Source organism: Nerophis ophidion, linkage group LG01, assembly GCF_033978795.1.
Source record: "Nerophis ophidion isolate RoL-2023_Sa linkage group LG01, RoL_Noph_v1.0, whole genome shotgun sequence".
NCBI classification, from domain to species: domain Eukaryota; kingdom Metazoa; phylum Chordata; class Actinopteri; order Syngnathiformes; family Syngnathidae; genus Nerophis; species Nerophis ophidion.
In genome coordinates this window covers 1,742,057-1,769,098 of record NC_084611.1, presented here as the reverse complement: position 1 = coordinate 1,769,098, position 27,042 = coordinate 1,742,057, and the positions used below count along the sequence as shown (strand labels likewise).

The following is a 27,042-nucleotide window of genomic DNA, read 5'->3' as shown; positions in this document are numbered from 1 at the left end:
CCTTCTCACCATGGACACCTGCTTCTTCTCCTTCTCATCATGGACACCTGCTTCTTCTCCTTCTCATTATGGACACCTGCTTCTTCTCCTTCTTCTCATCATGGACACCTGCTTCTTCTCCTTCTTCTCATCATGGACACCTGCTTCTTCTCCTTCTTCTCATCATGGACACCTGCTTCTTCTCCTTCTTCTCATCATGGACACCTGCTTCTTCTCCTTCTCATCATGGACACATGCTTCTTCTCATCATGGACACCTGCTTCTTCTCATCATGGACACCTGCTTCTTCTCCTTCTCATCATGGACACCTGCTTCTTCTCCTTCTTCTCATTATGGACACCTGCTTCTTCTTATTTTCATTATGGACACCTGCTTCTTTTCCTCATTATGGACACTTGCTTCTTCTCCTCATTATGGACACCTGCTTCTTCTTCTCATTATGGACACCTGCTTCTTCTTATTTTCATTATGGACACCTGCTTCTTCTTCTCATTATGGACACCTGCTTCTTCTTATTTTCATCATGGACACCTGCTTCTTCTCCTCATTATGGACACCTGCTTCTTGTCCTCATTATGGACACCTGCTTCTTCTCCTCATTATGGACACCACCTTTCACAGCTAATTCCTTACCTAGCGGCCAGTGCTAACCACACAGCTAGCGTCTAGTGCTAACCACACAGCTAGCGGCTAGTGCTAACCACAGAGCTAGCGGCTAATGTTGACCACACAGCTAGCGGCTAGTGCTAACCACACAGCTAGCGGCTAATGCTAACCACACAGCTAGCGGCTAGTGCTAACCACACAGCTAGCGTCTAGTGCTAACCACACAGCTAGCGGCTAATGCTAACCACAGAGCTAGCGGCTAATGCTAACCACAGAGCTAGCGGCTAGTGCTAACCACACAGCTAGCGGCTAATGCTAACCACACAGCTAGCGGCTAGTGTTAACCACACAGCTAGCGGCTAATGCTAACCACACGGCTAGCGGCGAGTGCTAACCACACGGCTAGCGGCTAATGCTAACCACAGAGCTAGCGGCTAATGCTAACCACAGAGCTAGCGGCTAGTGCTACCTTGCCAAAGCTGCTGGCTTTTAAGGAGGTGTGCAGCATGAGGAGGTGTAGCCCACAGATGTATTTGACACCACAACTTTTAAGGAGGTGTGCAGCATGAGGAGGTGTAGCCCACAGATGTATTTGACACCACAACTTTTAAGGAGGTGTGCAGCATGAGGAGGTGTAGCCCACAGATGTATTTGACACCACAACTTTTAAGGAGGTGTGCAGCATGAGGAGGTGTAGCCCACAGATGTATTTGACACCACAACTTTTAAGGAGGTGTGCAGCATGAGGAGGTGTGGCCCACAGGTGTATTTGACACCACAACTTGTGGCTACGCTAAGAGCTAATGCTAGCGTGAGTGCTTAGTGAGCAGGTGCTTCCTTTTCACTTTGTTGACAGCATGGTGAGGGGCCAGCGGGGCCAGTAAAGAGGCAGGTGTGTCATCCTGCTGCAGGACTTCAGGTAACTTTGGAACTCTCTGCTGTCAAGCTCCTCCCACACAGGTAGTCAAGCTCCTCCCACACAGGAAGTCAACGCTGCAGGTCAGAAACATTGTAAAGTAAAAGCTGAGCACTTTTGTTTTTTTTTCACAAGAGACATAAAGAGAAAGTAGAAAGTCTGCACAATATCATCACATTATTGGCATCTTATTGCAATATATTACTAGTATTTTTAAAATGTTTATTATGCCAACTTATTAGTATTATTGTAGGAATTGATAAATAGTTATTTGATCAAGCCAGTCCATTAATGTTTTATTATTATTGTAAAAGTGTTCATTTGCATGATGTATTTATATTGATTATTTGAAGTATTTGCTTATTATTAGTACACATGTATTTTATCAATAGTAATACAAGTCTTAGCATTATTTTATTTATGGTAGTAATATTATCTAAATATTATCCACTTTCATTAGTATTTTGGAATTGACTATAAGATTGTAGTGTAATTGTATAAATATATTGTTTTAAATATAGGGACAAGCAGTAGGAAATGGAATAGATATTGTATAAATATTTAATTAGCACAGTATTATTCTTGTACAATTATTTGTATTTGATTATTTTAAATATTAGCTTAATATTAATGCAAGTGTACTTGTAGTATTTTATTAATAGTAATATATAAGCATTAATATTATTAGTAACACTGTTAGTATTATTTGATTTCATTAGTATTTTTAAATGTAATATTTCATTAATAGAATTGTATTAATAAAAACCCATTTTCTACTGCTTGTCCCTCTCGGGTTGGCTGGAGCCTATCCCCGCTGCTAATTGTATTAAATGCACTTTGACATCATTCACACACTGATGGAGGGAGCTGCCATGCAAGGCACCCATCAGGAGCAAGGGTGAAGTGTCTTGCTCAAGGACACAACAGACGTGACTAGGATGGTAGAAGGTGGGGATCGAACCAGGAACCTCTCAGGTTGCGGACACGGCCACTCTACCAAGTGTGCCACGCCTAGCTGAATGTCCCATGGAAGTACTTTCTATTCTATTTATTATTTCATGTTCATCATACTATTTTAGATTTGAATTATTTAGATGTTATAAATGCTTAATGAGTGAATGCAATAGTATGTAATATTGTTGTATAATTATTATTATTTTTAGTACAAGTGTGTTTGTATCATTCTATTAAGTCATATTTGAAGTATTTTTATCACCGTTTTATTGCATTAGTACTTGATCGTATTTGTAATATTTTATTAGTACTTGATAAATTATAGTGTAACTGTATTATTATTATTATTGTTTTGATAGTCGTCCACTTTTCTTGGGAAAGACGCGCCTTGTTGTCAGCGACGTGCGCAGTGCCGCCTGTGACCACCAGAGGGCGCCGCCGCTGCGCCTGTGGCTACACTTCATTTCTTTCCAGGCTGTCATTGCGGAGTCACGTGGTACAGCAGACTATTTTAAGGGACAAGCGGTACTAAATGGATGGATGGGTTACACTAATAAACAAGTAAACGTTGTAAAGATGATTATTTGCGCCATCTTCAAATGAACATAAAGCTTTCTGGCAGGAAAAGTTCCGTCTAACGGAATCCTCAAACACAGATCGTCTATTCGGACAGAACTGGACTAGGAAGATTCTCATTCCACACTCAACTCATCGGATTGTTCATCTTTCCCGCCTCGACCTGCCAGCAAAGGTGGGTGGGAGGAGTGAAAGTCGACATTCTGACCCAAATGACACAAAGGTGGTGCGCGAGTGAAGGTTTGCGGGAAGAGAGTGAGACCTCTCGCCGCTGTGAGCCTCTGTGCGGCCGTCTGGGAAACTCTTTGTCTGCTAGCATCTGGCCAGCTAGCAGCCTCTCCTCCTCCAAGGTAATACATCTGGACTTTTCTTCTCCTTCTTCTTGACCTCTCTCCTTCTTGACCTCTCTCCTTCTTGACCTCTCTCCTTCTTGACCTCTCACACCTCAGCTGCGTCCTTGTCGCCTCCTCGCATCCTTCCTAGCTTGGCTAATTAGCCTAGCATGCTAGCTGCGCGCCGAAGAGATGACGTCAACACTTTTCACTTTCTCACTAAATCTTCCTTCCGCACTTTCTATGTCCGCTCGTGTCAAAGACGCTCAGTAAGGACGAGTCTTTCAAACATGACACTTTCAAGTCAAACACTGGCAACTTTGTCACTCATCTTTTTAATGTACTCTTTAAACACTGACGTCATCATTCTCACCTTCCTGCTGTGTGGAACATTCCTTACCCCCCTCTGACACTTGAACGCATCACCACTTTCACTCATTCTCACCTTCCTGCTGTGTGGAACATTCCTTACCCCCCCCCTGACACTTGAACGCATCACCACTTTCACTCATTCTCACCTTCCTGCTGTGTGGAAAATTCCTTACCCCCCTTTGACACTTGAACGCATCACCACTTTCACTCATTCTCACCTTCCTGCTGTGTGGAACACTCCTTATGCCCCCTATGACACTTGAACGCATCACCACTTTCACTCATTCTCACCTTCCTGCTGTGTGGAAAATTCCTTACCCCCCTTTGACACTTGAACGCATCACCACTTTCACTCATTCTCACCTTCCTGCTGTGTGGAACACTCCTTATGCCCCCTATGACACTTGAACGCATCACCACTTTCACTCATTCTCACCTTCCTGCTGTGTGGAACATTCCTTACCCCCCCTCTGACACTTGAACGCATCACCACTTTCACTCATTCTCACCTTCCTGCTGTGTGGAACATTCCTTACCCCCCCTCTGACACTTGAACGCATCACCACTTTCACTCATTCTCACCTTCCTGCTGTGTGGAACACTCCTTATGCCCCCTATGACACTTGAACGCATCACCACTTTCACTCATTCTCACCTTCCTGCTGTGTGGAACATTCCTTACCCCCCCCCTGACACTTGAACGCATCACCACTTTCACTCATTCTCACCTTCCTACTGTGTGGAACACTCCTTACCCCCCTTTGACACTTGAACGCATCACCACTTTCACTCATTCTCACCTTCCTGCTGTGTGGAACACTCCTTACCCCCCTTTGACACTTGAACGCATCACCACTTTCACTCATTCTCACCTTCCTGCTGTGTGGAGCATTCCTTACCCCCCTTTGACACTTGAACGCATCACCACTTTCACTCATTCTCACCTTCCTGCTGTGTGGAACATTCCTTACCCCCCTTTGACACTTGAACGCATCACCACTTTCACTCATTCTCACCTTCCTGCTGTGTGGAACATTCCTTACCCCCCATCTGACACTTGAACGCATCACCACTTTCACTCATTCTCACCTTCCTGCTGTGTGGAACATTCCTTACCCCCCCTTTTGACACTTGAACGCATCACCACTTTCACTCATTCTCACCTTCCTGCTGTGTGGAACACTCCTTACCCCCCTTTGACACTTGAACGCATCACCACTTTCACTCATTCTCACCTTCCTGCTGTGTGGAACACTCCTTACCCCCCATCTGACACTTGAACGCATCACCACTTTCACTCATTCTCACCTTCCTGCTGTGTGGAACATTCCTTACCCCCCATCTGACACTTGAACGCATCACCACTTTCACTCATTCTCACCTTCCTGCTGTGTGGAACATTCCTTACCCCCCCTCTGACACTTGAACGCATCACCACTTTCACTCATTCTCACCTTCCTGCTGTGTGGAACACTCCTTACCCCCCATCTGACACTTGAACGCATCACCACTTTCACTCATTCTCACCTTCCTGCTGTGTGGAACATTCCTTACCCCCCTCTGACACTTGAACGCATCACCACTTTCACTCATTCTCACCTTCCTGCTGTGTGGAACACTCCTTACCCCCCATCTGACACTTGAACGCATCACCACTTTCACTCATTCTCACCTTCCTGCTGTGTGGAGCATTCCTTACCCCCCCTCTGACACTTGAACGCATCACCACTTTCACTCATTCTCACCTTCCTGCTGTGTGGAACACTCCTTACCCTCCTTTGACACTTGAACGCATCACCACTTTCACTCATTCTCACCTTCCTGCTGTGTGGAGCATTCCTTACCCCCCATCTGACACTTGAACGCATCACCACTTTCACTCATTCTCACCTTCCTGCTGTGTGGAACATTTCTTACCCCCCATCTGACACTTGAACGCATCACCACTTTCACTCATTCTCACCTTCCTGCTGTGTGGAACACTCCTTACCCCCCTTTGACACTTGAACGCATCACCACTTTCACTCATTCTCACCTTCCTGCTGTGTGGAACACTCCTTACCCCCCTTTGACACTTGAACGCATCACCACTCTCACTCATTCTCACCTTCCTGCTGTGTGGAGCATTCCTTACCCCCCTTTGACACTTGAACGCATCACCACTTTCACTCATTCTCACCTTCCTGCTGTGTGGAACATTCCTTACCCCCCATCTGACACTTGAACGCATCACCACTTTCACTCATTCTCACCTTCCTGCTGTGTGGAACATTCCTTACCCCCCCTTTTGACACTTGAACGCATCACCACTTTCACTCATTCTCACCTTCCTGCTGTGTGGAACATTCCTTACCCCCCCTCTGACACTTGAACGCATCACCACTTTCACTCATTCTCACCTTCCTGCTGTGTGGAACACTCCTTACCCCCCTTTGACACTTGAACGCATCACCACTTTCACTCATTCTCACCTTCCTGCTGTGTGGAACACTCCTTACCCCCCATCTGACACTTGAACGCATCACCACTTTCACTCATTCTCACCTTCCTGCTGTGTGGAACATTCCTTACCCCCCATCTGACACTTGAACGCATCACCACTTTCACTCATTCTCACCTTCCTGCTGTGTGGAACATTCCTTACCCCCCTTTGACACTTGAACGCATCACCACTTTCACTCATTCTCACCTTCCTGCTGTGTGGAACACTCCTTACCCCCCATCTGACACTTGAACGCATCACCACTTTCACTCATTCTCACCTTCCTGCTGTGTGGAACATTCCTTACCCCCCATCTGACACTTGAACGCATCACCACTTTCACTCATTCTCACCTTCCTGCTGTGTGGAACATTCCTTACCCCCCCTCTGACACTTGAACGCATCACCACTTTCACTCATTCTCACCTTCCTGCTGTGTGGAACACTCCTTACCCCCCATCTGACACTTGAACGCATCACCACTTTCACTCATTCTCACCTTCCTGCTGTGTGGAACATTCCTTACCCCCCATCTGACACTTGAACGCATCACCACTTTCACTCATTCTCACCTTCCTGCTGTGTGGAACATTTCTTACCCCCCATCTGACACTTGAACGCATCACCACTTTCACTCATTCTCACCTTCCTGCTGTGTGGAACACTCCTTACCCCCCTTTGACACTTGAACGCATCACCACTTTCACTCATTCTCACCTTCCTGCTGTGTGGAACACTCCTTACCCCCCTTTGACACTTGAACGCATCACCACTCTCACTCATTCTCACCTTCCTGCTGTGTGGAGCATTCCTTACCCCCCTTTGACACTTGAACGCATCACCACTTTCACTCATTCTCACCTTCCTGCTGTGTGGAACATTCCTTACCCCCCATCTGACACTTGAACGCATCACCACTTTCACTCATTCTCACCTTCCTGCTGTGTGGAACATTCCTTACCCCCCCTTTTGACACTTGAACGCATCACCACTTTCACTCATTCTCACCTTCCTGCTGTGTGGAACATTCCTTACCCCCCCTCTGACACTTGAACGCATCACCACTTTCACTCATTCTCACCTTCCTGCTGTGTGGAACACTCCTTACCCCCCTTTGACACTTGAACGCATCACCACTTTCACTCATTCTCACCTTCCTGCTGTGTGGAACACTCCTTATGCCCCCTATGACACTTGAACGCATCACCACTTTCACTCATTCTCACCTTCCTGCTGTGTGGAACATTCCTTACCCCCCATCTGACACTTGAACGCATCACCACTTTCACTCATTCTCACCTTCCTGCTGTGTGGAACATTTCTTACCCCCCATCTGACACTTGAACGCATCACCACTTTCACTCATTCTCACCTTCCTGCTGTGTGGAACACTCCTTACCCCCCTTTGACACTTGAACGCATCACCACTTTCACTCATTCTCACCTTCCTGCTGTGTGGAACACTCCTTACCCCCCTTTGACACTTGAACGCATCACCACTTTCACTCATTCTCACCTTCCTGCTGTGTGGAACACTCCTTACCCCCCATCTGACACTTGAACGCATCACCACTTTCACTCATTCTCACCTTCCTGCTGTGTGGAACATTCCTTACCCCCCCTCTGACACTTGAACGCATCACCACTTTCACTCATTCTCACCTTCCTGCTGTGTGGAACACTCCTTACCCCCCTTTGACACTTGAACGCATCACCACTTTCACTCATTCTCACCTTCCTGCTGTGTGGAACACTCCTTACCCCCCTTTGACACTTGAACGCATCACCACTTTCACTCATTCTCACCTTCCTGCTGTGTGGAACACTCCTTACCCCCCATCTGACACTTGAACGCATCACCACTTTCACTCATTCTCACCTTCCTGCTGTGTGGAACATTTCTTACCCCCCATCTGACACTTGAACGCATCACCACTTTCACTCATTCTCACCTTCCTGCTGTGTGGAACACTCCTTACCCCCCTTTGACACTTGAACGCATCACCACTTTCACTCATTCTCACCTTCCTGCTGTGTGGAACATTCCTTACCCCCCTTTGACACTTGAACGCATCACCACTTTCGCTCATTCTCACCTTCCTGCTGTGTGGAACATTTCTTACCCCCCTCTGACACTTGAACGCATCACCACTTTCACTCATTCTCACCTTCCTGCTGTGTGGAACATTCCTTACCCCCCTTTGACACTTGAACGCATCACCACTTTCACTCATTCTCACCTTCCTGCTGTGTGGAACACTCCTTACCCCCCTCTGACACTTGAACGCATCACCACTTTCACTCATTCTCACCTTCCTGCTGTGTGGAACATTCCTTACCCCCCTTTGACACTTGAACGCATCACCACTTTCACTCATTCTCACCTTCCTGCTGTGTGGAACATTTCTTACCCCCCTCTGACACTTGAACGCATCACCACTTTCACTCATTCTCACCTTCCTGCTGTGTGGAACATTTCTAACCCCCCATCTGACACTTGAACGCATCACCACTTTCACTCATTCTCACCTTCCTGCTGTGTGGAACATTCCTTACCCCCCTTTGACACTTGAACGCATCACCACTTTCACTCATTCTCACCTTCCTGCTGTGTGGAACACTCCTTACCCCCCTCTGACACTTGAACGCATCACCACTTTCACTCATTCTCACCTTCCTGCTGTGTGGAACATTCCTTACCCCCCTTTGACACTTGAACGCATCACCACTTTCACTCATTCTCACCTTCCTGCTGTGTGGAACATTTCTTACCCCCCTCTGACACTTGAACGCATCACCACTTTCACTCATTCTCACCTTCCTGCTGTGTGGAACATTTCTAACCCCCCATCTGACACTTGAACGCATCACCACTTTCACTCATTCTCACCTTCCTGCTGTGTGGAACACTCCTTATGCCCCCTATGACACTTGAACGCATCACCACTTTCACTCATTCTCACCTTCCTGCTGTGTGGAACACTCCTTACCCTCCTTTGACACTTGAACGCATCACCACTTTCACTCATTCTCACCTTCCTGCTGTGTGGAGCATTCCTTACCCCCCATCTGACACTTGAACGCATCACCACTTTCACTCATTCTCACCTTCCTGCTGTGTGGAACATTCCTTACCCCCCTCTGACACCTGAACGCATCACCACTTTCACTCATTCTCACCTTCCTGCTGTGTGGAACATTACTTACCCCCCTTTGACACTTGAACGCATCACCACTTTCACTCATTCTCACCTTCCTGCTGTGTGGAACATTACTTACCCCCCTTTTGACACTTGAACGCATCACCACTTTCACTTTTGCTGCTCACACTTACCAGCTAACCAGATGCTAACTAGTCTTCATGATTATGCTAGTCGCTTTCCATGGAATGTTGTCTTCTGGCTTGGTGCTTCTTGTACCTAAACCTACTAGTTATAGTATCTAACACTAGTAGTTATAGTGACACATTGACTAGCACTAGTAGTTATAGTGACACATTGACTAGCACTAGTTGTTATAGTAACTACTTGTTATCGTGACTAGTAGTTATAGTGACACATTGACTAGCACTAGTTGTTAGAGTAACTACTTGTTATCGTGACTAGTAGTTATAGTGACACATTGACTAGCACTAGTCAGAGTAACTACTAGTTATCGTGACTAGCACTAGTAGTTATAGTGACACATTGACTAGCACTAGTTGTTAGAGTAACTACTTGTTATCGTGACTAGTAGTTATAGTGACACAGTGACTAGCACTAGTCAGAGTAACTACTAGTTATCGTGACTAGCACTAGTAGTTATAGTGACACATTGACTAGCACTAGTTGTTAGAGTAACTACTTGTTATCGTGACTAGTAGTTATAGTGACACATTGACTAGCACTAGTCAGAGTAACTACTAGTTATAGTGACTAGCACTAGTAGTTATAGTGACACATTGACTAGCACTAGTTGTTAGAGTAACTACTTGTTATCGTGACTAGTAGTTATAGTGACACATTGACTAGCACTAGTCAGAGTAACTACTAGTTATCGTGACTAGCACTAGTAGTTATAGTGACACATTGACTAGCACTAGTTGTTAGAGTAACTACTTGTTATCGTGACTAGTAGTTATAGTGACACAGTGACTAGCACTAGTCAGAGTAACTACTAGTTATCGTGACTAGCACTAGTAGTTATAGTGACACATTGACTAGCACTAGTTGTTAGAGTAACTACTTGTTATCGTGACTAGTAGTTATAGTGACACATTGATTAGCACTAGTCAGAGTAACTACTAGTTATCATGACTAGCACTAGTAGTTATAATGACACATTGACTAGCACTAGTTGTTAGAGTAACTACTTGTTATTGTGACTAGTAGTTATAGTGACACATTGACTAGCACTAGTTGTTAGAGTAACTACTTGTTATCGTGACTAGTAGTTATAGTGACACATTGACTAGCACTTGTCAGAGTAACTACTTGTTATTGTGACTAGCACTAGTAGTTATAGTGACACATTGACTAGCACTAGTTGTTAGAGTAACTACTTGTTATCGTGACTAGTAGTTATAGTGACACATTGACTAGCACTAGTTGTTAGAGTAACTACTTGTTATTGTGACTAGCACTAGTAGTTATAGTGACACATTGACTAGCACTAGTTGTTAGAGTAACTACTTGTTATCGTGACTAGTAGTTATAGTGACACATTGACTAGCACTTGTCAGAGTAACTACTAGTTATCGTGACTAGCACTAGTAGTTATAGTGACACATTGACTAGCACTAGTTGTTATAGTAACTACTTGTTATCGTGACTAGTAGTTATAGTGACACATTGACTAGCACTTGTCAGAGTAACTACTAGTTATCGTGACTAGCACTAGTAGTTATAGTGACACATTGACTAGCACTAGTTGTTAGAGTAACTACTTGTTATTGTGACTGTCACTAGTAGTTATAGTGACACATTGACTAGCACATGTAGATATAGTGTAATATTGACTAGTTGTTATAGTAATGACTTGTTTTTGTGTCTAACACTAGTAGTTATAGTGACATATTGACTAGCACGAGTAGTTATCGAGACATGTTGACTAGTTGTTATAGTAACTACGTGTTATAGTGACTTCAACTAGTAGTTATAGTGACATATTGTCTAGAACTAGTTGTTAGATGAACTAGCTATTATTGTGACTAGCACTGGTAGTTATAGTGGTAATTTAATGTATTGACTATCACTAGTTGTTATAGTAACTAGCTGTTACTGGGACTAGCACTAGTTGTTATAGTAACTAGCTGTTACTGCGACTATCACTAGTTGTTATAGTAACTAGCTGTTACTGTGACTAGCACTAGTTGTTATAGTAACTAGCTGTTACTGTGACTATCACTAGTTGTTATAGTAACTAGCTGTTACTGTGACTAGCACTAGTTGTTAGTGTGACTAGCTGTTACTGTGACTATCACTAGTTGTTAGTGTGACTAGCTGTTACTGTGACTATCACTAGTTGTTAGTGTGACTAGCAGCTCCACTTAGAGAACATATAGTGATCGTACTTATGTTGCTTGTGTGAAGACAACTAACTGAATAATGCTAACAACAATGATGCTGGTGATGACAGGGTGTCACACCTGGTGAGTGATGACAGGGTGTCACACCTGGTGTGTGATGACAGGGTGTCACACCTGGTGTGTGATGACAGGGTGTCACACCTGGTGTGTGATGACAGGGTGTCACACCTGGTGTGTGATGACAGGGTGTCACACCTGGTGTGTGATGACAGGGTGTCACACCTGGTGAGTGATGACAGGGTGTCACACCTGGTGAGTGATGACAGGGTGTCACACCTGGTGTGTGATGACAGGGTGTCACACCTGGTGTGTGATGACAGTGTGTCACACCTGGTGTGTGATGACAGGGTGTCACACCTGGTGTGTGATGACAGTGTGTCACGCCTGGCGTGTGATGACAGTGTGTCACACCTGGCGTGTGATGACAGTGTGTCACGCCTGGAGAGTGATGACAGTGTGTCACACCTGGCGAGTGATGACAGTGTGTCACACCTGGTGTGTGATGACAGGGTGTCACACCTGGTGAGTGATGACAGGGTGTCACACCTGGTGAGTGATGACAGGGTGTCACACCTGGTGAGTGATGACAGGGTGTCACACCTGGTGAGTGATGACAGGGTGTCACACCTGGTGTGTGATGACAGTGTGTCACACCTGGTGTGTGATGACAGTGTGTCACACCTGGTGTGTGATGACAGGGTGTCACACCTGGTGTGTGATGACAGTGTGTCACGCCTGGCGTGTGATGACAGTGTGTCACACCTGGCGTGTGATGACAGGGTGTCACGCCTGGAGAGTGATGACAGTGTGTCACACCTGGCGAGTGATGACAGTGTGTCACACCTGGTGTGTGATGACAGGGTGTCACACCTGGTGAGTGATGACAGGGTGTCACACCTGGTGAGTGATGACAGTGTGTCACACCTGGTGAGTGATGACAGGGTGTCACACCTGGTGAGTGATGACAGTGTGTCACACCTGGTGTGTGATGACAGGGTGTCACACCTGGTGTGTGATGACAGGGTGTCACACCTGGTGTGTGATGGTGAGTGATGACAGTGTGTCACACCTGGTGTGTGATGATAGTGTGTCACACCTGGTGTGTAATGACAGGGTGTCACACCTGGTGAGTGATGACAGTGTGTCACACCTGGTGTGTGATGGTGAGTGATGACAGGGTGTCACACCTGGTGTGTGATGGTGAGTGATGACAGTGTGTCACACCTGGTGAGTGATGGTGTGTGATGACAGTGTGTCACACCTGGTGTGTGATGATAGTGTGTCACACCTGGTGTGTAATGACAGGTTGTCACACCAGGTGAGTGATGTCAGTGTGTCACACCTGGTGAGTGATGGTGTGGGATGACAGTGTGTCACACCTGGTGTGTGATGATAGTGTGTCACACCTGGTGAGTGATGACAGGGTGTCACACCTGGTGTGTGATGGTGAGTGATGACAGTGTGTCACACCTGGTGTGTGATGATAGTGTGTCACACCTGGTGTGTGATGACAGGGTGTCACACCTGGCGTGTGATGACAGGGTGTCACACCTGGCGTGTGATGACAGGGTGTCACACCTGGCGTGTGATGACAGGGTGTCACACCTGGCGTGTGATGACAGGGTGTCACACCTGGCGTGTGATGACAGGGTGTCACACCTGGTGAGTGATGACAGTGTGTCACACCTGGTGTGTGATGACAGGGTGTCACACCTGGTGAGTGATGACAGTGTGTCACACCTGGTGTGTGATGACAGGGTGTCACACCTGGTGAGTGATGACAGTGTGTCACACCTGGTGTGTGATGGTGAGTGATGACAGTGTGTCACACCTGGTGTGTGATGACAGGGTGTCACACCTGGTGTGTGATGACAGGGTGTCACACCTGGTGAGTGATGACAGTGTGTCACACCTGGTGTGTGATGGTGAGTGATGACAGTGTGTCACACCTGGTGTGTGATGACAGTGTGTCACACCTGGCGAGTGATGACAGTGTGTCACACCTGGTGTGTGATGACAGTGTGTCACACCTGGTGTGTGATGACAGGGTGTCACACCTGGTGAGTGATGACAGGGTGTCACACCTGGTGAGTGATGACAGTGTGTCACACCTGGTGTGTGATGACAGGGTGTCACACCTGGTGTGTGATGGTGAGTGATGACAGTGTGTCACACCTGGTGTGTGATGATAGTGTGTCACACCTGGTGTGTAATGACAGGGTGTCACACCTGGTGTGTGATGACAGTGTGTCACACCTGGTGTGTGATGGTGAGTGATGACAGGGTGTCACACCTGGTGTGTGATGGTGAGTGATGACAGTCTGTCACACCTGGTGTGTGATGGTGAGTGATGACAGTGTGTCACACCTGGTGTGTGATGATAGTGTGTCACACCTGGTGTGTAATGACAGGGTGTCACACCAGGTGAGTGATGACAGGGTGTCACACCTGGTGTGTGATGGTGAGTGATGACAGGGTGTCACACCTGGTGTGTGATGGTGAGTGATGACAGTGTGTCACACCTGGTGAGTGATGGTGTGTGATGACAGTGTGTCACACCTGGTGAGTGATGGTGTGTGATGACAGTGTGTCACACCTGGTGTGTGATGATAGTGTGTCACACCTGGTGTGTAATGACAGGGTGTCACACCAGGTGAGTGATGACAGTGTGTCACACCTGATGTGTGATGGTCAGTGATGACAGGGTGTCACACCTGGTGTGTGATGGTGAGTGATGACAGTGTGTCACACCTGGTGAGTGATGGTGTGTGATGACAGTGTGTCACACCTGGTGAGTGATGACAGTGTGTCACACCTGGTGTGTGATGGTGAGTGATGTCAGTGTGTCACACCTGGTGTGTGATGGTGAGTGATGACAGTGTGTCACACCTGGTGTGTGATGGAGAGTGATGACAGTGTGTCACACCTGGTGAGTGATGGTGTGTGATGACAGTGTGTCACACCTGGTGAGTGATGGTGTGTGATGTCAGTGTGTCACACCTGGTGAGTGATGACAGTGTGTCACACCTGGTGTATTATGGTGAGTGATGACAGTGTCACACCTGGTGTGTGATGGTGAGTGATGACAGTGTGTCACACCTGGTGTGTGATGGTGAGTGATGACAGTGTGTCACACCTGGTGTATTATGGTGAGTGATGACAGTGTCACACCTGGTGTGTGATGGTGAGTGATGACAGTGTGTCACACCTGGTGTGTTATGGTGAGTGATGTCAGTGTGTCACACCTGGTGTGTGATGGTGAGTGATGACAGTGTGTCACACCTGGTGTGTTATGGTGAGTGATGACAGTGTGTCACACCTGGTGAGTGATGGTGTGTGATGTCAGTGTGTCACACCTGGTGAGTGATGACAGTGTGTCACACCTGGTGTATTATGGTGAGTGATGACAGTGTCACACCTGGTGTGTGATGGTGAGTGATGACAGTGTGTCACACCTGGTGTGTTATGGTGAGTGATGTCAGTGTGTCACACCTAGTGTGTGATGGTGAGTGATGACAGTGTGTCACACCTGGTGTGTGATGGTGAGTGATGTCAGTGTGTCACACCTGGTGTGTGATGGTGAGTGATGACAGTGTGTCACACCTGGTGTGTGATGGTGAGTGATGACAGTGTCACACCTGGTGTGTTATGGTGAGTGATGACAGTGTGTCACACCTGGTGTGTGATGGTGAGTGATGACAGTGTCACACCTGGTGTGTGATGGTGAGTGATGACAGTGTGTCACACCTGGTGTGTTATGGTTAGTGATGTCAGTGTGTCACACCTGGTGTATTATGGTGAGTGATGACAGTGTCACACCTGGTGTGTGATGGTGAGTGATGACAGTGTGTCACACCTGGTGTGTTATGGTGAGTGATGTCAGTGTGTCACACCTAGTGTGTGATGGTGAGTGATGACAGTGTGTCACACCTGGTGTGTGATGGTGAGTGATGTCAGTGTGTCACACCTGGTGTGTGATGGTGAGTGATGACAGTGTGTCACACCTGGTGTGTGATGGTGAGTGATGACAGTGTGTCACACCTGGTGTGTGATGGTGAGTGATGACAGTGTCACACCTGGTGTGTTATGGTGAGTGATGACAGTGTGTCACACCTGGTGTGTGATGGTGAGTGATGACAGTGTCACACCTGGTGTGTGATGGTGAGTGATGACAGTGTGTCACACCTGGTGTGTTATGGTTAGTGATGTCAGTGTGTCACACCTGGTGTATTATGGTGAGTGATGACAGTGTCACACCTGGTGTGTGATGGTGAGTGATGACAGTGTGTCACACCTGGTGTGTTATGGTGAGTGATGTCAGTGTGTCACACCTAGTGTGTGATGGTGAGTGATGACAGTGTGTCACACCTGGTGTGTGATGGTGAGTGATGTCAGTGTGTCACACCTGGTGTGTGATGGTGAGTGATGACAGTGTGTCACACCTGGTGTGTGATGGTGAGTGATGACAGTGTCACACCTGGTGTGTTATGGTGAGTGATGACAGTGTGTCACACCTGGTGTGTGATGGTGAGTGATGACAGTGTGTCACACCTGGTGTATTATGGTGAGTGATGACAGTGTCACACCTGGTGTGTGATGGTGAGTGATGACAGTGTGTCACACCTGGTGTGTGATGGTGTGTGCAGGTAGTTGGATGATGTGTGCTGATGGACATGGAGACCCCTGAGTACTTGGACCTGGACCAGATTGACTTCTCTGACGACAGTGTGGTAAGTAACACACACACACACACACACACATAAAACATTGTACTTACCTGATAACATGTGACACACACACACACACACAAGAAGAAAGTAGTTGTCATGTGACAGCGGGTGTTGTTGTCATTGTCAGTATGGTGTCAGCTCTCTGAAGAACATTCCACAACTGTCCAGGAGGAATGATGCTCAGGCTGAGGAGAGACCTGGTAAATGACATCATTCATCTTCTTTTACTTACATTATTTACAATGACATCATCTTCTTTTACTTACATTATTTACAATGACATCATCTTCTTTTACTTACATTATTTACAATGACATCATCTTCTTTTACTTACATTATTTACAATGACATCATCTTCTTTTACTTACATTATTTACAATGACATCATCTTCTTTTACTTACATTATTTACAATGACATCATTCATCTTCTTCTACTTACATTATTTACAATGACATCATCTTCTTTTACTTACATTATTTACAATGACATCATCTTCTTTTACTTACATTATTTACAATGACATCATCTTCTTTTACTTACATTATTTACAATGACATCATCTTCTTTTACTTACATTATTTACAATGACATCATCTTCTTTTACTTACATTATTTACAATGACATCATCCATCTTCTTCTACTTAGATTATTTACAATGACATCATTCATCTTCTTTTACTTACTTTTAGTTGGAATAATGTACTTTTATTGGATGAAAAAAACATTTAGTTAGATGAATTTACATTTTGGTTTCTACTTAAATTTACTGTTAGTTGAATTAATTTATTTTAGCTGTAATCATTTACTCTGACTTGAATTGATTTAGTTTTAATTGAACTAATTTACTATTATTTGGATTAGTTTACTTTTACTTGGAATCCTTTATTTTGAATTAGATTAACACATTTTGAACGTACTTTAAATGAGATGAATTTACTTCTACTTGGTTTATTTTGCTTTTACTTGGATACATTTAGTTGAACTTTAATTATACACTTTTGCTTGGATGAATTTACATTTAGTTGAATTCATTTGTTTTTGTTTGATTCAAAATAATTGACTTTGAATGTAACCCGTGTAGTTTTACTTGGATTGATATTATTTGACTTGGATTATTATACTTTTATTTCCAATCATTAGCTTTTAGTTCAGTTGGATAATTGACTTGAAGGACTAAGCTCCGCCTCCTGTCCTGCAGCTCCATCCTCCATCAGCTGGAGTCGTGGCGCGGCGTCCCACCCGGGGGGCGGGGGCATCAAACCCACGGGCCTGGCTGACGCTCACAGTAAATTCCGTCCGGTGAAGAGGGTCTCGCCTCTCAAGCACCAGCCCGAGACGCCCGAGTCGGACAGCGATGGGAAAGTCCAAGGTCAGGAGCCCGGAGCGGGGGAGGCGGCCAAAGACAAGCCGCCTCCCCCCACCTCCTCGGGAGGCCAGGTGAAGGAGGTGGACGGCAGTGCAGTGTTTGGGGAACTGGAGCACTACGACCTGGACATGGATGAGATCCTGGACGTGCCCTACATCAAGTCCAGCCAGCACTCCTCCACGCTGCCTCGCCCGCCGCCCGCACGCAGCAACCTGCAGGGAGGAACCCTGGAGAGGAACCACAGGGCCTCCTTGGCACACCACACCCCGGTACCGCCCACTTCAACCTCCATGACAAGGAAGGACAGTAAGCAACCTCTTCTTCTCCTCCTGCAGTTCTCTCCTCACCTGAGGAAGTCCAAGTCCATGGACCCTGACGCCCTGCATCTCCACCGCTCACCTGGAGGAGCAGCCTTCCAGCAGGAGGCCCTCGGCTGCTCCTCCTCCTTCTCGGATGGAGGTAACGCTCATCTTCTCCCTTATCTGAGTGTGTGTCCATAATGTACACTTATGACACGCCCCCTCATGGGCTTTTGTCCATAATGTACACTTATGACACGCCCCCCATGGGCATATGTCCATAATGTACACTTATGACACGCCCCCTCATGGGCATATGTCCATAATGTACACATATGACACGCCCCCATGGACATATGTCCATAATGTACACATATGACACGCCCCCTCATGGACATACAGTCTGTTCACACATATGACACGCCCCCTCATGGGTATATGTCCATAATGTACACATATGACACGCCCCCTCATGGACATACAGTATGTTTACACATATGACACGCCCCCCTCATGGACATATGTTCATAATGTACAAATATGACACGCCCCCTCATGGGTATATGTCCATAATGTACACATATGACACGCCCCCTCATGGACATACAGTATGTTTACACATATGACACGCCCCCCTCATGGACATATGTTCATAATGTACAAATATGACACGCCCCCTCATGGACATATGTTCATAATGTACACATATGACACGCCCCCTCATGGACATATGTTCACACATATGACACGCCCCCTCATGGACATACAGTCTGTTGACACATATGAACACATAATAACGCCCCCCTCATGGGCATATGTCCATAATGTACACATATGACACGCCCCCTCATTGACATATGTCCATAATGTACACATCTGACACGCCCCCTCATTGACGTATATGTTACTGCACATCTGACACGCCCCTTCATTGACATGTATGTCAGAATGCACATCTGACACGCCCCCTCATTGACGTATATGTCATTAGGGTGCACACAGGACACGCCCCCTCATTGCCATATAGGTTAATAAGGTGCACACATGACACGCCCCCTCGTGAACATATATCTCAGAGTGCACACATGACACGCCCCCTCATTGCCATATAGGTTAATAAGGTGCACACATGACACGCCCCCTCATTGCCATATAGGTTAATAAGCTTCACATCTCGACACGCCCCCTCATGAACATATATGTCAGTGCACACATGACACGCCCCCTCATTGCCATATAGGTTAATAAGGTGCACACATGACACGCCCCCTCATTGCCATATAGGTTAATAAGCTTCACATCTCGACACGCCCCCTCATGAACATATAGGTTAATAAGGTGCACACATGACACGCCCCCTCATTGCCATATAGGTTAATAAGCTTCACATCTCGACACGCCCCCTCATGAACATATATGTCAGTGCACACATGACACGCCCCCTCATTGCCATATAGGTTAATAAGGTGCACACATGACACGCCCCCTCATTGCCATATAGGTTAATAAGCTTCACATCTCGACACGCCCCCTCATGAACATATATCTCAGAGTGCACACATGACACGCCCCCTCATTGCCATATAGGTTAATAAGCTTCACATCTCGACACGCCCCCTCATGAACATATATGTCAGAGTGCACACATGACACGCCCCCTCATGAACATATATCTCAGAGTGCACACATGACACGCCCCCTCATTGCCATATAGGTTAATAAGGTTCACATCTCGACACGCCCCCTCATGAACATATATCTCAGAGTGCACACATGACACGCCCCCTCATTGCCATATAGGTTAATAAGGTGCACACATGACACGCCCCCTCGTGAACATATATGTCAGAGTGCACACATGACACGCCCCCTCGTGAACATATATGTCAGAGTGCACATCTGACACTCCCCCTCATTGCCATATAGGTTAATAAGGTTCACATCTCGACACGCCCCCTCATGAACATATATCTCAGAGTGCACACATGACACGCCCCCTCATTGCCATATAGGTTAATAAGGTGCACACATGACACGCCCCCTCATGAACATATATGTCAGAGTGCACACATGACACGCCCCCTCATTGCCATATAGGTTAATAAGGTGCACACATGACACGCCCCCTCGTGAACATATATGTCAGAGTGCACACATGACACGCCCCCTCATTGCCATATAGGTTAATAAGGTGCACACATGACACGCCCCCTCGTGAACATATATGTCAGAGTGCACACATGACACGCCCCCTCATTGACATATATGTCAATAGGGTGCACATATGACACGCCCCCTAATTGCCATGTAGGGTAATAAGGTTCACATCTGACACGCCCCCTCACGAACATATGTTAATGTCTGCGAGGACACAGGTGAGGTCAATCAGGTGTTTTGATGTCCAGACCAGCTGCTGTCTGCGAGGGTCTACCCAGAAGCTCCCAACCAGAGGTCAGGCATGGAACCAGCGGGGGGCGCTGTGCTGACCTTCCCCCTGCCGGGGGGCAGCCTCGCCAAGCCTCGGACCACGGCGCCGGGGGCAGGGGGGCGGGGCTGCGGCGGAGCAGCGGAGGTGGACGAGGAGAGCAAGAAGAAGCAGAACATCCTCAACATCGTCCGAGAGGGCCAGATCTCTCTCCTGGTGAGGCGCCGGCTCCACAAGGCGTCCAGCAGGTGGAGCTGCGGCGCTTCAGGGTCTTTGTGTGACGTTCACAGCCTCACCTGGCGGCCGACAACCTGGCGCAGATCCGAGACCAGGACGGGAACAACCTGCTGCACGTGTCGGCCTCTCAAGGCCACGCCGAGTGTCTGCAGCACCTCACCTCCCTGATGGGCGAGGACGGCCTCAACGAGCGCAACGCCCAGCAGCTCACGCCCGCCGGCCTCGGCGTCAAGGTGTGCTCCCTCGGCCCCCCCCCCCCTCATCATGGGCTGAACAGGAAGTCATCTTCTTTCAGAATGGACACCTGGAGTGTGTGAGGTGGATGGTGAGCGAGACGGAGGCCATCGCCGAGCTGAGCTGCACCAGAGAGCACCCCAGCCTCATCCACTACGCCGCACGCTACGGACAGGTCTGTCACTTCCTGTCACCTGTCTGACCCACAGGTGACACCGTGTGTGTGTGTGTGCGCAGGAGAAGGTGCTGCTGTGGCTGCTTCAGTTCATGCAGGAACAGGCCATCTCTCTGGATGAGGTGGACCACAACGGCAACACAGGTGTTCACGTGGCAGCACAGTATGGACACCTCACCTGTATACAGGTGTGTGTGCAGGTAGATCACATGACAGGTGTGCAGGTAGATCACATGCCAAGTGTGGAACTAAAGGTGTGTAGTTACAGGTTTAGTAAGAAGTAGTTTACATTAAACTAGCTTAGCGGATAGCATGTGTTCTGCTCTCTTTAGCCAGGTGTGTTTACCTTGTAAGAAAGGCTGCCAGGATTAGTACCTGTTGGAGCGGCTCCACACTGTGGAGGGACATCCTCCTCTTAGCGCCTACCACCAAAAGTAATACAACAACAACACTGTGTGTGTGTGTGTGTGTGTGTGTGTGTGTGTGTGTGTGTGTGTGTGTGTGTGTGTGTGTGTGTGTGTGTGTGTGTGTGTGTGTGTGTGTGTGTGTGTGTGTGTGTGTGTGTGTGTGTGTGTGTGTGTCAGACCCTGGTGGAGTATGGCTCCAACGTGACAGTGAACAACCAGCAGGGGGAGCGTCCCTCCCAGGTGTCAGAGCGGCAAGGTCACAGCACCTGTGCACGGTACCTGGTGGTGGTGGAAACATGCATGTCACTGGCCTCACAGGTGGTCAAACTCACCAAGCAGCTCAGCGAGTGAGTCGTCCTCGCCTCACACCTTACCTCGCACCTGCTGCTCATGCTACATCTCTGTCTCTCTGTGTGTGTGTCTCTGTGTGTGTGTCTCTGTGTGTCTCTCTGTGTGTGTGTGTGTGTGCGTGTGTGTGTGCGTGTGTGTCTCTGTGTGTGTGTCTCTGTGTGTGTGTGTGTGTCTCTGTGTGTGTGTGTACACAGGCAGGCAGTGGAAAAGGTGACACTACAGAAACAACTACACAGACTGGACAACACCAAGTCACATGGGACACCAGCCAGGTCTCACACACACACACACACACACACACACACACACACACACACACACACACACACACGCACACACACACACACACTTACATTGACTAAGACAAACACATACAGATACAGACTCAGACACACAAACACACACTAGCACACAGACACACACACACAAACACACATGCACACACACACACACACAGACTCAAACACACATACAGAGACTCAGACACACACAAAGATACACCTACACAAACACACATGCACACGCACAAACATACATAGACTCAGACACACAGATACACATACACAGACTCAGATACACACACATGCACACACACAAACATAGACTCAGACACACACAGATACACATACACACAGACACACACACAGACTCACACACACACAGATACACATACACAGACTCACACACACATGCACACACACGCACATAGACTCAGACACACACAGATACACATACACAGACTCAGATCCACACACAGACTCACACACAGAGACACACACACACACACATAGACTCAGACACACACATACACAGACTCACACACACACAGATACACATACACAGACTCACACACACATGCACACACACGCACATAGACTCAGACACACACAGATACACATACACAGACTCAGATCCACACACAGACTCACACACAGAGACACACACACACACACATAGACTCAGACACACACATACACAGACTCAAACACACACAGATACACTTACACACATGGACTCAGACACACACAGATAGACTTACACACACACACACACACACATACAGACTCACACACACATAGACTCAGACACACACAGATACACTTGCACACACAGACTCACACACACACATAGACTCAGACACACGCAGACACACTTACACAGACACACAGAGACTCACACACACATAGACTCACACACAAATACACAGACTCAAACACACACAGATACACTTGCACACACAGACTCACACACACACATAGACTCAGACACACACAGACACACTTACACACACACACACACACACACACAGACTCACACACACAGACACACACACACACAGACTCACACACACATAAACTCAGACACACAAATACACAGACTCAAACACACACAGATACACTTGCACACACAGACACACACACACATAGACTCAGACACACACAGACTCACACACACAGACTCACACACAAATACACAGACTCAAACACACACAGATACACTTGCACACACAGACTCACACACACATAGACTCAGACACACACAGATACAGACTCACACACACATAGACTCAGACACACAAATACACAGACTCAAACACACACAGATACACTTGCACACACAGACTCACACACACATAGACTCAGACACACACAGACACACTTACACACACACACACACATACAGACTCACACACACATAGACTCACACACAAATACACAGACTCAAACACACACAGATACACTTGCACACACAGACACACACACACATAGACTCAGACACACACATACACAGACTCAAACACACACAGATACACTCGCACACACACATACACATACTCAGACACACACAGATACACACACATAGACTCATACACACACAGATACACACACATACACATAGACTCAGACACACACATACACAGACTCAGACACACAGATACACACACACACACAGATACACTTACACACATGGACTCACACACACATAGACTCAGACACACACAGGTCAGACACACACAGACTCAGACACACACAGATACACTTACACACACAGACACACACATAGATACACTTAAACACACAAACACACATGCACACACACACAGACTCACACACAGACAGACTCAGACACACACACACACAGACACACACACACATAGACTCAGACACACACACACATAGACTCAGACACACACACACATAGACTCAGACACACACATACAGACACACACACACATAGACTCAGACACACACAGACACACACACACATAGACTCAGACACACACAGACTCACACACAGAGACACACACACACACACACATAGACTCAGACACACACACACACACACAGACACACACACACAATAGTTTGTAATGCAGAGTTGTGTATTTCCAGCAGGGGTCAGCAGCAGCCGGTGGAGGCGTGGCCAGAGATGACGCTGACGGCGGAGGGGACGCCCGCCGACGGTCTGTGGTTGGTCCATCAGGGAGGGGCGGGGCCAGACACTGTTGCGCCCCGTCATGTGGCCCCTCCCACTGCGAGCAGGGACGGCCCCCGTGGGAGCGCCATGGCGGAGAAGCGGGCCCGCCTCCAACAGATCATGCAGCGCTCGCTCAGTGAGTCCGACTCCGACGCCTGTCCGCCGGAAGCCCCGCCCACTCTCGCCTCACGACCCGATAGGCCCACCCACCTGCCCATCGCAGATGAGGAGCCGGCGTCCAAGCAGCTGGTGATGACCACCTTTAGCCCCTCCCCCACCTCCAGCGACCCCGAGGCGACGGACACCCCGGGCGAGGCGGACGGCGGCCCCAAAGCGGCCACCAGCCCCAAAAGCGCCCTCAAGTCGCCGTCGTCTCGCAGGAAGACGTCGCACAACCTGAAGCTGCGGGTCACCTTCGACGAGCACGTGCAGCGTGGCCAGGAGGCGGAGCCTAGCAGAGGCAAGGACAGGACGCCCGCGGGAAGCTGGGAGGCCAAGCGGCCCTTCGGCGCCTTCCGCTCCATCATGGAGAGTCTCAGCGGCAACGCCAACTCTCCCGCCAAGAGGGCGGAGGGCGGGGCCACCAAGGCCAAGACCAGGAGCGGCCATCTTTGATCACCTGACCTCTGCGGCAGCACAAGTAAGTCTTCTGGTCATGTGACCACCATCAGGTGTGCCAAGTCGGACCCTGACCGTGACATCATCACAAGGATGACACTTTAACTGGGAGCTTTTTCTACTTCTAGCATTTTCTATTATTTCTACTTCACGTCCAATCTTCACTTTGGGACAAACGGTGCAAAACTTTTTGAAAAGATACACTTAAGTATGCACTTCAACGTTTCATGTACACCCCTCTTCCCAAATGGAGGACACACACACACACACACACACACACAGGGTTCACCCCATAATGACAACACAATAACCCGTCATGACTTTGTCAACCTTAAATCTTTCAAATCTAACAAAAATAAAAAGAGAAATATGAATGCAACAAAGCACAGAGACATCCTGGGTGACTATTTTGCTTCTGTTATCAACTTCCTGTCCTGTGCTTGTCAGTATTTAAGAGCTAAAGTACCGATGTGGTGAAATGATCCTCAGCATTTGACCCATCCCCTTGTCCCACCCCCTGGGAGGTGAGGGGAGCAGTGAGCAGCAGCAGCGGCCACACCCAGGAATCATTTTGGTGATTTAACCCCCAATTCCCAGCCTTGATGCTGAGTGCCAAGCAGGGAGGTCATGGCTCCCATTTTTGTAGTCTTTGGTATGACTGGGCCGGGGTTTGAACTCACAACCTATCCATCTCAGGGCAGACACTCTAACCACTAGACCACCGTGCAGGTCTCCAGTCTGTGTTTGAAAGCACCTAAGCAAGCTAAGTGCTAGCGGCCTGAGTCCGAGGTGTGTTTGTCCAGAGGTGAGGTGGGCGTGGCCACCAGGGAGCTGGCTAATAAAGCAGAGTGTGGTGCAAAAGCTGCAGTTATCAGAGAGGATTGATGAGGTGTGAGCAGGTGTGACGGGGGCCGGCCTAATGGTCCTGAGACCTAATGGGTCTGAGACCTAATGGTCCTGAGACCTAATGGGTCCTGAGACCTAATGGCCGCCCTCCATCATCAGCTAGCAGCCTCACTATTAGCTAAACAAGCATGGCTGACTTTTCTACATGAACACCTGTGGGAATAGCCTGATGAATCGCACCTTTAAGGGCTGGGGGGGGCGGGGCTTGGCGGCCACACGTCCGAGACCATCTTTGACAGCTATGGATTTTTATGTCGGTTATTTATGTGGCGCTTCCACGCAGTCCATCACTTTTAATTGGCGGGGGCACTTCCTGCGCCGTCAACAACAGGAATTGACGCTCATCCCAAACCGCCATTCAGCTCCCTTCTTCCCGCCTTTTATGTCCTCGCCACAAAGGGGAGGTGACCGCCACCTGCGTGGGGGACGCAAGAAAGGGCCCCCGTCTCCAAATATCAACATTTTTATGTCCGTTCTAAATCATAATTATATAGTTGATCATTTTACAAAATGTTTGACATTTGCAAGGATACACATTTAGAAAGAGTTGTCATGTTTGTGACTTCCTCCTCCTCGACAAACACAAGAAGGCACGTCGGCGACATTTTTTATATCAGCCCAAAGAAAATGAAGACCACATTTCCTGCAACTGTTGACCTTTGACATCATTGTCATGTCACACACGTTCTAACGACATCATCCACTAACGTGATCATCATCTTGTTGATGACTAAACATGACATCATTCACCTTTAGCCACGCCCCCTCGACTAATACCTGCCCTGTGTTTACATCTGCTGGGACAACATGATAAATAAATATTATAAATATTCTACAAGGACATAACACAGTTCACCTTGTAACCTGCCAAATGTCATTATTAGTACAGTACAAATGTCATTATTAGTACAGTACAAATGTCATTATTAGTACAGTACAAATGTCATTATTAGTACAGTACAAATGTCATTATTAGTACAGTACAAATGTCATTATTAGTACAGTACAA

At 47.5% G+C, this 27,042-nt stretch overlaps 1 protein-coding gene across 2 annotated transcripts; it reads left to right on the top strand.

Moving 5' to 3' along the window:
* The first annotated feature begins 523 nt into the window (after positions 1-523).
* On the top strand, positions 524-25,510 carry sncaip (synuclein, alpha interacting protein). 2 transcript variants are annotated; one of them, XM_061889387.1, is made up of 12 exons: positions 529-3,402; positions 16,451-16,534; positions 16,662-16,734; positions 17,736-18,172; positions 18,239-18,362; positions 20,608-20,843; positions 20,918-21,097; positions 21,160-21,273; positions 21,336-21,461; positions 21,858-22,027; positions 22,226-22,303; positions 24,425-25,510. In XM_061889387.1, exons 2-12 carry the CDS (start codon positions 16,472-16,474, stop codon positions 25,122-25,124), a joined length of 2,301 nt encoding a protein of 766 aa, XP_061745371.1. In that variant the 5' UTR covers positions 529-3,402; positions 16,451-16,471; the 3' UTR covers positions 25,125-25,510. The 2 variants fall into 2 exon arrangements, with proteins under 2 accessions (XP_061745289.1, XP_061745371.1); XM_061889305.1 differs by having other exon boundaries at positions 524-3,402; positions 17,736-18,362; positions 24,428-25,510.
* Positions 25,511-27,042: the final 1,532 nt, after the last annotated feature.